The sequence below is a fragment of the Centruroides sculpturatus genome, unplaced genomic scaffold, assembly GCF_000671375.1.
Source record: "Centruroides sculpturatus isolate CEXI.00-Female unplaced genomic scaffold, Cexi_2.0 scaffold381, whole genome shotgun sequence".
Lineage (NCBI taxonomy): Eukaryota > Metazoa > Arthropoda > Arachnida > Scorpiones > Buthidae > Centruroides > Centruroides sculpturatus.
This window is the reverse complement of record NW_019384670.1, coordinates 323453-338662: the sequence shown is the minus strand read 5'-3', so window position 1 is coordinate 338662 and position 15210 is coordinate 323453. Positions and strand designations below refer to the sequence as shown.

General features: G+C 26.1%; 1 protein-coding gene across 1 annotated transcript in view; it reads left to right on the top strand.

Moving 5' to 3' along the window:
* The window catches only part of LOC111626691 (ankyrin-3-like), a 173100-nt gene that overhangs the window by 155797 nt on the left and 2093 nt on the right, over nt 1-15210 (top strand). The window contains exons 24-25 of the mRNA XM_023370173.1: nt 726-886; nt 6796-7007. Coding sequence (XP_023225941.1) covers nt 726-886; nt 6796-7007 — 373 coding nt within the window. The remainder of the gene's footprint in view (nt 1-725; nt 887-6795; nt 7008-15210) is intronic.

The following is a 15210-nucleotide window of genomic DNA, read 5'->3' as shown; positions in this document are numbered from 1 at the left end:
ATATATATATATATATATATATCTATCATACGTTTACAATATCAATATTACTGTCCATACATGCACACCACGAAGCTGTTGATGATAAGTTCTTAAGAATGGAAACAGATTACAATACAGTACCTCCACTCGATGTATTCATTCCTTGGCTGACTCTTCTGTCTTGCTACCAGACGAACTATATCGGACCGCAAAACAAAACCAAGAAAGATCTTTCACCACACGAGACGGTCCAATTTATAATCCCCCCTCATTCATGAATACTCTCTTAACACGTGACCCCGTTCTTGACCAATTAGTCTACACTAGTTGGTGTAGCAAGAAAAGTGATACAACATAATATTCCGCAGACAATTATACAAAAAGTAGATCCCAACACATGGTAATGGAAGATAATTTATATACACAAATTATATTAATATCTAAGCATACATGAACAACAATACTAAAGTAGCGCAGCACTACACTAGTATTATTTTTAACATTACAGAGTCAAATATTTAATGAATGAATAACATTGAATGAATAATATGTTGCAAAAATCCTGTTAAAGAAAAGAATGAGAATATTAATTGAAAATAACATAATATGGTTTGATAGCAACAAGCTTATAAATTTTTATGTAAATAAATTTAATTAAATTTTAATTAATTTATAATTAATAAAAAGTGCTTGTTGTTGCAGCCTGATTACAAATTTTTAAACTAAAAATTACTTCTTTCTAGACCAGTTATAATAGAGATTCCACATTTTGCCTCACTAAGAGGAAGAGAAAGAGAAATAACTATTTTACGAAGTGACAATGGAGAGACTTGGAGAGAGCATACACTGGAAGCTACTGAAGATGCTGTTCATGATGTTCTTAATGAAAGTTTTGAAGGAGAAGGTAAAAACTTGTAATATATTTATTTCTGATCATTTAAGTAAAGATGTTAGTCCTTTATGAAATTGAAGTATAACTTTTCCTCCTCCTAACGATGTTATAGAATTTTATAATTTAATAGTTGACAATACAGAATCTAAATTAAAAACTGGTTATTTTTCATTATGCTGTTATTAGTTGTACCTAGCAAAAAATTTACTATTAAAAATTCTTGTTTATTTATAAAAAATAGGGAAATTAAAAAACAAAATAAATTTGTTTACATAAAATTTATTAATATAAGACAAAAATTCTCAATACACACATTTTTTGTGTAAATACCTTTACAGTTAGATATTCATTTCTGCATGCAAATTAAGTTAATGGCATTTAATCAAACATATTTTCATTTCTTTCTCACCTATTTATAAGGCTTATTCATCTAAGTACCAGTTTACTGAAAGAAATGACATCAGTCCTCTTGATTATAATTTAATTTACAGTTATCTTTTTATTAATACCGTAAAATTAAAAAGTAACTGGAAATCAATAAAAGATTGAGAGCTGGAGAAATTTTGAGAAGAATTTTTGTACTGGTCAGGGGTAAGTTTGACTAAAGAGAAAAATTCATATAAAAACTTGTTAAAGTTCTTTAATGCCTTTTTATGTGAATTTTTCTCTTAAGTCAATACAATTGTTGGTGTGACATCAACTGTATGTATTTAAGTTACTTAACAAGGGGTAACTTTAATATTAGGAATGACATGGAGGAATACCACTATGGCAAGAGTGAAATTGGGAATGTTTTTGTTTCTAATTCATTTAAATAAAATTAAACAATAAAATAGATGCAATAGGGCTAATCTACATCAAGTAAGCTATAAAGTGATGTATAAAATGTAAATTAACTTTATGTACAAGTACCTTAACAAACTGAAAATAGATTTTATCTTAGTCTATTAAGTTTAGTACATATAGATGTTTTTGCTGTAATTATCTGCATTATGACAACTCATAACATATTACTTTTACTATCCAATTACTTTGAATTTTGTGTTCTATTCAAATTTATGTGCTATCTTCAGAACCTGATGAAGGTCTTTCAATAAGATTGAAAATATTAGTTTGACATTAAAAAATTTATGTTTTCTATTGGATTAAGGTGTAGTTTGATGTTTTTATTATCTACATTATTTTAAACATATATGGAAATTGTCTTTATATGCATTATATTTTTCTATGCAAAATAATTTTATATGAGAGGGCATTTTTATTAATTTAATTCTGATGGTTTAGATGTATTTCACAGAGGAATAAATTTTTTATTAACAAAAAATTAATTATTCATCCAATTAAGATATTCTATAATTTTATTTTTATAATTACATATAAATATAATATAGTATATTGCTTTGAAAAATATTTAGTTTGAATAAAATAATATTTTTTTTAAATAATGGCAATAAAAATGACATATTATAAAAGTTAATATGATTTCATTTTTTAAACATGTTTGAATATATGTTGATCCATTATCTGAAGACTAGATTTTTTTTTAATATCAAGGTTTATGATAAACAAAGAGAATAGAAAATTTTAATATTTTTAAAATTTATGTACAGTGGATCTTTATCGTATGCAAGAATTGTATTCTAAGTAAGTTATGCATATTTTAAATTTTACTTAATATGAATAAAATTTTGCCATTTAAATTAATGGTAATTGCCATAGTAGTATTTTGCTTGCATAAAGGAAGAATGAATGAGTAGTATAAAAAAGACAAATTCTTGTGTTTAATGTAGTTTTAGTTTTTTTTACTCTTTCTACCCTGTGGGCACTAAGAGGGCCTCTTATAGCAGGCACATTATTGGTTCAGCCAGGCCCACAATGGGGCTACCGGGTGGCGAGGGACCGACATATCCAAACGGACCACCCACAAAAAATTTATGGGGATTCCTTAACCCATCTGGATTCGATCCTGGGTCCCCCAGAGCAGTAGGCTGCCACCTTGACCACTCGGCCATCCAGCTGTGTGTAGCTTTAGTTCAGTGGCTATATGTTTAAAAATTTTAGTTCATAAATTAGTGATGGGACAATACCAAAATTTCTCTCAATTCTGATTTCAATTATGATTATATTGAAAACTCCAAATTCCAATTATTTTGAATACTTTTTAAAATTCAGTTTAGTTTAAAAAAATTAATGATTTACATTATGAGCATGGTCCATTCATTAATTAATAAACACAGTTAAGAATGGAAAATGATTGGAAAATCCAAAATCAATCTTTCAAAAGAAACCCAAAAATTCTGTATGTGGATATGCATGCTTTTATTGTGTACTACAAAATAAATTGTTAATATTACAACACTACTCCCAAAAAAAAAAAATTCCAACTAATTTCTTTTTGGAAGAACTCTTCCATTATGTCATCTGGGTTTGCCATCTTTGGAAACTGGCTTTGCTGGCTGATGCAATGATGGGGGAAGGTAAATGAGAAGATACATTCCATTTTTTATGCTTCATTAAAGCATAAGAAAAAGTATGATGGAATTAAAGCATTTACAATGCATGCCAATTGCCTCATAAATGCTTTAATTCCATTGTATTTTACATTAAATGAGATTTGGCAAATGATGCAACAAGCTATACAAATATCATCATCACAACTTAACCAATTTTTGAATTCATTCACTTGAGCCAGATTTTTCTAAATGTACAATTGCATGAACTTTTCTTTGGGGTAAAGAATAATCAGATGAATATTTAGACTTACTTGTCTTGAATCTTCAACTGAAAAAAAATAATCAATTTTCTTATTAAACGTGGAAGCATCATTTTAAGAATCAGAATATTGAAATTTGCTTGATTCCTATTCTGATTACTGGTGAATGCTTGATTTTTCTAATTCTTGATTCCAATTTCAATTACTCATCCCATAATTATTGTAAATACAGTATAAATGTTTCTATGAATTACAAATAAAACTTTGGTAAGGAAAGTTTTCTGTTGACTTATTAGTGGAGGCAAAAATTTTCTTTGAAGTTGGTACACCAAGAAAACATTTGAAACATTTAACTATTCTTGAAGATATTTGTTGCCATTTATTTTCAAAAGGTCAATGTCTCTCAAATGATATGACATATGTAAATGTTATTATTAATGGCCAATGAAAATAACTATTGTGCATGTACTTTTGAATCATCAACATATTTTGAACAATGTGTTTTGATTTTTTTATTGAATTATTGTACAATGTTGTATTTTAAGTGATGTGATTTGAAAACCCATTGTAATTCAGTAAAAATACTGAATTTTCAAGAAATTAAAATAAACAACTTGGTCTCCCAAATTATATGCAGCATGGTGTGGTGGTCAATCCACAAAAATTTATGAGTAATATTTCAGTTTTGAGAATGATAATTAATTAATAAGCTGTAGATGTGATCAGAGTTGAATAGAACTTTCAACATAAACAGAAAATTTAGAAAAATTATTGAACTAGTGTGTCGCCATTCACTATAAATTTCTTGTATTATTAACTGAGAATGAAGGTTGCCAGCTAGATATTATTGTAAAATATTGTTAATTTTGCAATATTAATAGTTTAATGATAAGGAAATGATTCAAAATATTTTCTTCAAACAAATTAATAGTAGTCAAGTAAAGTAAACACACTTCAACAACCTTAAAACACAGCAAAAATTTTTAATAACTATAAAGTTTTTGACTGTTTTTAACGATCTTCATCAAGTAGAATATATAATGGAATGACAACATTTTAGAACACAAATTTTTAAAACATAGCAATAGGACTGTTAACCAATCATAAAAAAGAACATACAACTGCAAACTAATTTTAAAATAAATCAAAAATAATAAGACAAATAATAACATTACAAATAGAGTAAAATCAGTACTAAACATGAATATTGATATATATGACTGCAATATATACAAATAAAGAAAGTAAATAAATAAAGTAAAAATTAAATGGTCCATTGTACAATTATCACAGGGTTACAAGTCACTTGCTTTTTTGAATACCCAATAAGCAAACAAAGTTTAAAAACTTGCAATGCAACTTGAATTCTAGGATTGAATGCTACCACAGTATTGAAATTAGCAAATTTTATTGAATGTGTGCTGGATCACAATGACGGATCATAACACGCTTGTCATGCTTTAGAAATGGATTTTTTATGCTTCTAATTGATAGTTACCTTTCAGTGTAGCTTTAAAAATTTTCAGAGCTCTAATATCTCTAATGCAATTGGTCCTTGCTGTCATTCTAGGAAGAGAGGCATGTTACAGCAATGGAACCACATCTTCATCTGAGGTGTAAATAGAGGGCAGTGGTGCATTCCTATTTTAAGTTTTTAAAATTGATTGTTCTTTTGTGCATTAGCATTCCATTTTAGAATTTATTGGTTCCTGGAGAAGGTTTCCGATTTAGACTGAAAACATTTGAGCTGTGTTTTTTACCTTGCTGGACTGACATAAGGTTACTGAATAGTATTTTTGAAAAAATTATAGAATAATGTCTTTATACATGAGGCATAGTACATTGTCCATGAATGTCAGATAGTGAAGTTTAATTTTTATGTCTGCAGTATAAATTTTATTAACAAAATTTTTGTGTTTTGTTCATAACTTACTTAAAGTTGTTTTATTCATTTAAATTTTTATAATAATCTAGAGCTGGAAAGTTTATTGATACCAAAATGTTTAACATGGTAAACTATTGACTTCTATAACAAGATTAATTATTGTTTAATTTAAAATAATTGACAGTGTTTGTAAAAATAAAGTAAAAGTTTAATTTTGAGTACAATTTAGATAACTACAGTAAAATTTTATCTTTATTTTATATTTATATATATATATACTGTAGTTTATTCTAATAAATAGCACAGCTGCTAGGTGAAAATGGTTAAGATAATGCATTCTAATTGTAAGCACTACCCTAAACCAAAATTTTGATATAGAGATTGGTCTTGCTTTGATATTTCTTTGATATATTAATACTTTGGTATATAGATATTGAATACAGAAAATCAATCATCAGTTTCAGTACAGTGGTACCTCAGGTTACGAACGCCCCAGCATACGAAATTTTCAGGATACGACATGAAATTCGAACATATTTTTGCTCCACGATACGAACAAAAACTCACGATACGACGTTACATTAGTTCGCATTTTTCATTTGTTTTTCTTACTACAGTTATTTTTTTTAATGTATTACTTGGCTTTAATTTGAGTATGTTTTTCACGTTGGAACGAATTATTTGGTTTTACATGTAATCGTATGGGAAAAGATAATCCACCTTACGACATTTTCATGATACGATCTCAGTTTCGGAACGGATTAATTTCGTATCCTGAGGTACCACTGTATACTAAAATACTAAAATTAATATACTAGATATTGATATTATAGATAAATACAAAATGGCAATATTAGTATTTTAAACATATTTAATTTTGGTTTGATATATGGTTTGTTGACTCAGAAATATTAAGCAGACTGTCTGTGTAGGAGGAAGATAAGGTTTATTTTAAACTGAAAAATTGCACAGTCTATTTAGTGTTGCTATGTTAATCATATATTGAAATAAAGTATGAATGCATTCAGTATTGTGTTATTGCTTGAATAATAATAAGATGAAAAAAGTTTATGGATTTATTCCATTAATCCTCCTGGAATAATAATTGCACCCAAAGAATAGAAACAATAGTCTCCCTCTAATAGTAAGCACTGTCTAATAAACAGTGTAGCTGTAAACTGAAAAATATTATAGATAGTGTGCTATTTATTAGAATAAGTATATCTTGTTATTATTGATATTTAATATATATTAAATCATTTTTAAATATTGTATTGGAAAAAGTTTTTTTACTTATTTATTTATAATAATTAATTATTTTAGAACTGAGTGCATTAGAAGATTTAAACACTAATCGCATTACCCGAATATTAACAACGGACTTTCCGCAATATTTTGCTATCATCACACGTATCCGTCAAGAAGTACATGCAATTGGTCCAGAAGGTGGCATGGTGAGCTCGACGGTTGTACCTCAGGTACAAGCAATATTCCCAGAAGGTGCTTTGACTAAGAAGATCAAAGTTGGACTCCAGGTAATAAAACCTCTTAGCCTCCCTTCACCTGCAGCTTCTTGTGATGATCCATGCAAACTTGGCAAAATTCAAACTTATCCCTCCACTGAGACAAAATTAGTTAAGAAATCACATAATTTAAAAACAGAAGAGAAACGTAATTCAAGAATTTCCTTTTCTTCATCAGAGGAAAATGCATCTGTTTCTCAAAACAAGCAACAAAAACCAAAACTTGGATTCTTCTCTGAATTAGTCCGTCGCACTTGGCCTAAGTTGGATGTATTTTCTTACATGTGAATTATATTTATTGAAAACTGTTTTTATTTTATTATTATTATTATTATTATTTCAATAAATTATTTTTAAATTAAATTATATTTTGAATGAGGCAGATTAGTAAGGGTGCTCAACTGTTTTTGAAATTGAGACATTGTTTGTTGGTTTAGTAAAGAAATTTTATTATTTTTGCTTTAAAATTACTTTCGTAGTTAAAATCTTTTAAATGATATCATATGATTATGATATACTAATATTATGTCAGTATTCAATATATCATAATGATATGTATTCAATTATAATAAACTTTTAATCATTTTAAATAGGCAGTATTAAAATATTAATCTACAAAATTTTTATAGTTTATTTGACATTAGCATTTATGTGTATTTAACATTTAGCATATATTATGTATGTAAGACTGCTTTATGTATTACTTTCAAAATTTTTTAAAACTTCCAAATTTGATTAATTTTTAAAACATAACTATTTATATACTATACTCAAATTTTGTAGTGCTAAATAATTAATTATTTTGAATTATTTATAACAATATCTTACACAAAAAAAAGTTGTTTATTTTTTGAATTATTGATAGTTTGAATTTTGTTAGAATTTATTAATAGTTTGAAATAATACTGATATACATATAAATATCAAAGCCTAATGTATAAATAATTTTTGAAAGGAATGATAAAGTATGATTATTTCTAAAAACAAACAAAATGCTATGAAAATTGTATAGAGTTTTGTTTTTCTTACTAATTTAACTTTTGTTAATTTAAAAGAAAATATTAACTTTTTGAGTATTTATTTATTTATTCATTCTCTGATTTAAATTATTTATTATTGTGTCTTTTATATTACACCATATTGAGTTTATGAATGGTTTTCATCAAAATAATAATAATAATTAATATATTATTTCTTCATGATAAAAAGTTTTTTATCATGAAGAAATGAGTTGCATATTAATAATTGTCAGTTTAATTAATTAAACTGAAAATTACTAATCTATTTATGTTAAATTTAAGGTTTTATTAAATATAAAATCAGAATAGATAATGCTTATGTGCATCTTTATCTTTGTTGCTTTTATATTTAAACACAAATTTTTTGTTTCCTTCCTAAGTTACAAAGACTGGTGGGCAGCAAATTCATTAACCATTAGTCAGACACCAGACTTTTAACAGCAAAATAAGATCTCCATTGTTCAATAGTGTCCATAAACTCAATTTTTGGCCTTCTTTTTCTAGTATTTTCCTCCATACATCCTTCTAGTATTGTATTAATCCAATCAGAATGTCAAATCATACAGACAATCATATTGATTCTTCTCTTATTAATACAGGCACTTCTTAATTAACAACAAAATTCCATTCGTATGACTAAATTGTTAAGTCAATTGGTCAATAAATGAGAAGCTAATTGTTTTATTTATTTTTGATAAAGAAATGGTCTAAAAGAAACTCCCACTTGGTAATTCTGTTTTAATTTGCATCTCTTGCATATTACAGAATATAAAAATATAATCAGCAAAAATTATTAAAATGTTGTACCAAAAAAATTAAAGTTAGTTCATTTAAAAAACACCATTTAGATCAATATTTTAGTCATTGAATCCTTGAAAAGATGGTAATGATTTCAGGTTATATGTAATCATCAGAATTATCAGCAGGGTTATCAGGAGCTGAAGAGGGCTCAGATAAGGGAGATGACTGTGAACAAATGGAAGTACTTGTATTTATAGAGGTAGGAGTTCTGGATGTAGCTTTTGAGGAAGAAGAAGAAGAGAATGATGTAGCTTTCCTCCTCCTCCTCCTCTTCTTCTTCTTAGTGCTGCTACATTCCAACTCTGTTGCTCTTCCTTCAATTCTTGGTGCTTCGTCCAGGCAAAGTCATGTTCTTTTTTGCTGACATCTTGTGCTATGGGGTGCACAATAAGGTACAAATTTATAAACAAAATATATGGACTTGGAGATTGCAAATGTTTTGTGTAGTAAATACTGACTGACTGCAGTAACAAAAGACTACAAAAGGTGATTCCGAAGACTCAGTCTGCAAAAGGGATTTACTATACAGGAGAGTTAGTTGTAAGCCCACGCAATTGTTAAACAAGTAGGTCATTAAATGAGGAGTGACTGTATGTTTTTGGATATATATTTGTCACCAATTAATTTGAGAACATCCTCATTTTTTATGTATTGTCTGCCCACGCTTGACATTCTGCTGAAGTATGCTTTGTGATTCAATTTTACACTGAATGTTGAAATAAGTAGACTAGGGTTTTTATTGCCACTTTAATAAAAATATCAGAAGTTGAGATTTTGGTCTATGCAGTGCAATCCCTGAATGTGTGCTTTAAAGATCAATACAAAGCAAGCTTATTTAACAAAGAAAATTCTTTAAATGAATGAGATGGCTCTCTTTATGCAGATCATTTTTCAAAATAAAATAATAACACTCTAGCATCTAGAATAAGAGTAGGAGTGTATTAATTTGATATGAAAAATTTGGAAAAGTAGGACTTTTCTTGTACCTAAGCAGTACAACAATAATTAATTATTATTGTACTGAAATTTGTTCTTTCTGTAAATGTAGCAGATGGAGTTGGAAAACATTTGTTTTTGTTTGTTTTGTTTATGTGCACACCATAATCAACTCTGAGTACGTGATTGTCCTCTCTTTACATAAGAGAAAAACAAAGCATAATTGTTCTGTATAGATAACATATTATTAAAATTTGTATGTTGTAATTTGATATTATCTATAGATAGTAACTATGCTTGCTTTTATTCATTAATCAATAGAAACATTTTAGTACAGCAACAATTAATACTTTTGTTTAAAGGCAGATGCACATAGGCAGCAAAGTTAAAGCATTGAGCATTAATAACAGGTTCAACCAATCACCCATTTTAATTGAAAGGTCAAGGTAATTGATGATAGTAGTCACTGATGTTCTACTTTAATTCACTTTAAGATATTTTTCCTAAATTTATGAAGTTAACAGAATGTCTACTTGTTATTTAAGATGGTAAAAATAAAATTTGCTAATATTTTTCTTAATGTGTATCATTTTCCAAAATAAGTTTTGTTTACATCTTTGGAGTTAGCATAAAAAAATTTAGAAAGTGTAATCCTGTATTGTAAAAATTTAGAAAGTGTAATCCTGTAAGAGTGTAGTTTTAATGAATTTTCCCTTACATTATCAAATTTTACACAAATTTGGAATATTTAAAAATTAAGAATATTAATTGTATTTTGAACAGATATTAAAGTTTAAATATAAGACAAATTATTTGAAAATTTGAAATTAGAATATGTGTAAAATAATTTTAATATTCAAATTTTTGATTGTTCCAATTATTTTGTAAATGACAAAGATGCCTTAATTGTAAATGAAGTGAAAGTATTATGTTAAGTGAATTTGTTTTATATCATTAATGTGTGCATTTTAGAGATTAGTTTTTTAAAATGTAATTTAATTTGTCAAGTTAAAAAATCCAGTAATGAGTTGAATAACTTTCCTAGCAAAAAATATTTATGTTTAAGAAGTATATCAGCAAAGTTTAAAATTGTGTGTGGTCTCATCTGTTATCAGATTTTATTTTTAAAAGTTTTATTTAAAAAAAAAAATAGTAAATGCTAATAACAAGTAAAATTTATTAAGTCTAATCCCACTCAAGATGTGATATATATCTTCTTACACTTTATTTTGGTTCAGTGGTCTCAAAATATCGAGATTTTCAAAAAACCCAGAGGGCCAAATTTAATATAATTCCAGTACTTTCCCATGTTATATACATAACAAGCCAGGAAAGTAAAAGCTTATTTGTGAGTTAATGATGATCAGCAAGCTTTCTACATACTCCTCTAAAACCATTATTAAGTGACTATTTTATTTCATATAAGTTCAGTGTTAAAAATTGAGATTATATTTTTAGAGATACAATTTTAATTATACAATACCACAGAGAGATGGCCAACAAAAAAATATGGCATTTTGCATCACTTCAAACAGTCTACTTTATTGGAGAACCACAAACTTATAAAGTGTCTTCCTTATATTCTATCCCAAGTATATTTTAAGCTCACAAAACCTGTAATCAGAGGAACATCATAGTTGAAATTATTTATTATTTAGTGTATGGCTACACATCTAATTGACAAAAAGAACAGAAAGCAGAAAAAGAAAGAACACAAATCATAAATGTAAGTCTAAGTTAGAAATATAGTTTAAAGTACTTTCAGTCACAATCAGGAAGTCACTCAGTTGTCCCAGAAAAGATCTTACTGGACAATCTTCCAAGATATGATGTATAGTCTGTCTTTCAGCATCACAGTAACACTGTGGGGATGCAACTTTTCCCCACAGTGTGACTGCACAACCCATGTTTGGTTCGAATCCTATTTAATACACTCCACAGATTTCTGGATAATTCAAATCCAGGTGGTCGCTTTGTGATACAAGAAAGTTGTTGACTGTCCACATAGTTGAAATACAAAACATCTATAAACAGATAGAATGTAAGGAATATGTTTTATAAGTTTGTGATTTTGTAATACTAAAAGTAGGTTGTTCGAACTGATGTTTCTAATTAGAATGAATACATAAAGCATTTTGAACAGTCATAAATAGAAAATTTACCATTATATTATATTTGTAATTATTATTAATAAATTAGAAATAAATAAAAATAATATCAGAGTTTTTTTCTATCTTTTATTATTATGTTTGAAAGGAAGAAAAGAAAAGTTTGCAGTCATAAAAATAGTGAATCCACTGTATTTGACATGTAATGATGTATACAATCTAAAATATATTTTTGAAATATAAAGTATAGAAAAACAAATAAATTAATTATTGATTTCAAATTACTTGGATACGTATTTATAGAAAAAGAAAGTTTTTACCATTGCTAGGCTGTGGTTCCTCAGTAAGAATTGAATCTTTTAAACAGAAAAATGTAGATTTTACATTACAACATTACAGCATGATTTTTGAATGCAAAATAAGTTATTTATTATGAAAAATATGTAATTTTCTTATAGAATAAGAGCATTGATAACAGAAAAAAGTTTTTAATATTTAGATAACATTAATGAAGGTGTTACGAAGTTCCTAATTGAACACAAAATACAGTTTAAAATTATTGATATGTTAAAGATTAACAAAACAATATGCCAAGAATTGTAATAGAAATAGCATAAAAAGTTTCTGTTGTCATTAGAAAAAATGTGTAATATGAAACAAGATTCACATGCACTTTTAACATTGTATTAATCTAATCCATTTTGATGTCTGTTCAAAACATTTGAAAACATTTTTGTACATTAAACCTGTATTTCAAATATACTGTTTCTTTTCTGAATTTTTTTGAATATGTTAATGAAGCTTTTCAAACTTTGTATGTTTTCTAAGTGTGTTCTGTCTTGTCTGAAGACAACCTTAATGCAATGTTGAAACTGCTTGTGAATTTTGTTTGATATTAAATATTTTTTCTAATGCTGATGGACAGTATTTTTTGCCTTTTTTATTTTGATTGCTAGGATGATAGAAAAACTGTTTATTTCATTAATCTCAATATTTTTTCATAATGCTATCCTACATATAAAATGTGAGTATTAATTACCACTTAAATATGAGACAACTAGACAAGTAATTAAGAAATTTAAGAAAAATTGATATTCCAAATGAAAATTTTCTTGGTATTTTTCTAAATTTCAGCTTTATTTTAAAAAGTTTAACTTTTTGATTTTTCAATAAGAAACTTTGAGGATTTTACTCAATATATCTACATAAATTTATTTTAATTTATATAAATTTATCCTAAAACTATTAATAAACATATTTTACTTTGTATAATAATTGAAAGTTATCATAATTTTTTATTTATTTATTGCAATTATTTTTGTAACTCTTATGTCTTTGACTTTTACTTTTTATCTAATTTTCACTGTATTTTGATTAGTACAGGTGCTCCTCTACTTCTGAACAGGTTAGGTTCCTAAGGTTTTGTCATACGTCAGAATGTTCATAAGTTGGAAACTAACCTACAAAGTACATTTGTACACAGAATAACCATGTATTGTCAGTGTATGATTTTTCAATGTATTTAATAGAATACATTATGTTCATTTACCTGCTACTGCTTAGTATGAGATGTTTAAAATGCAGTTTCTTTTCTTCTAATACACTTGATTTTATAATGTCAAGTTTAGTTTCCATGGTAATAGAGCCACACTTCTTGCATTTATCTCCACTAGATGCTAGATTTAATGTTTGTTTTGGATGCATTTTTTAAAGTATTAATTGTAAAAGCTTATAAAAGTTGCAAACAGTAGCAAAAAATGTCATTTCTTCAGTGTTATCAACTTCAATGTTACTTCACAAACAGCAATGGAACATCAAAATTTGTATGAAAATGAAAAATGAGTCTGAACATTTATAAGTTGAACAGTAGGGGAGCTCCTGTATTTATTTATATTTTGTTCTTTATTGTTTCATTCATTTTATAGAAAATTAAACAATACCTAATTTTTAATTTGAAAAATATTAAATTGTAGATTATTTATACATTGAAAAAATGAAATTATCTTAATTTCTCTATTTTATAAATAAAATTAAATTTTGCATTAAAAGTTTTAATTTTGTGTAATTTTATTTGAGTAATTGAAAAAACAGTTTAGATTTTCATAAAAATTGATAAGAAATTGTTGAGCACCTCTACTAAAATTGATTGCCAATCTGGATATGGATAAGAATGAGAATTGTATTATTGTGCTATGATATTAAACTTAATGAATGCTTAAAATTGTTAGATTTTATTTTTTTGAATTTTTTACTTGAATTTAATGCTAATATCAAGTTAATGTTCTAGTTAAAAACTAAATATTTTTTTAATTTAAAAATTTTCAGCAATATAATATAGAATAATTGAGTCTTGAATTAACAAATTTAATTTTTTACTTATTAATTCTTAGTTGTAATTAAATCATTAAAATCTATTAAAACTGACATTTTATTGTAATATGCAATGCAAATAAATTAAATATAAAGAAAACAAAATTAGAGTCTAACAAACAAATTTTACACATATCCAAAATATTGAAGAGAGATGTTATTTATTAAATAAAAAGAATGGAATTAAAAGTATAATTTTTCATAGTAGTTAATTAATGTATTTGCATGAACTGCTATTTTATATATATTTAATTTATTTATGGGCATGTAGTGATATAATTAGAATATTTATTTTTTACCTGCTAAAATTTGCATGATGTCTGTATTGTTTTTATGTATTTAATGTACTAGATTTGATTTAAAGCATAATTTTCACTAAAAGTTTGTTTCCTATTTAAAAAAGCAGTTCTGCTATTGTAAATATTTTATAATCATAAAACTTGTGATTATAAGAATTTAGAATAGTAATATAAGTAAAAATACATTTTTATAACAGAATACTATTTAACCATATGTGCCATGCTATAAAAAATTCTTATATATAATAATAAAATTGTGTTTATTCAGTGTTAATTCTAGTCATTTTTAAAGTCAGAGTGTACTAATTATTTTCAATTTGTATGTTTGTTCTGCTTGTTAAGTTATGAAAATGAAACACATATTTCAAATAACCAAAGAATTTTTTAATTAACAAAATTTTAAAATGCCAAAATTTTGCTCAATGATGTAAAATATCAATATGAAATTTGACATATATATATATATAAGAATAAGCAATTGACAGTTTTCTGAAAAGTTTGAAAAAACTTTCTTGAAGAATGTTAAAAAATAAACAATTAAGTATCTTAGTCCATATTATATTTATAATATGTAATATGGAATGAATATCTTAATATTTAACAGTGTATTTATAATGTTTTATATTAAATATGAAAATAAAAATTTATACATAATTTTATATTTTTATGGTTATACAGTAAT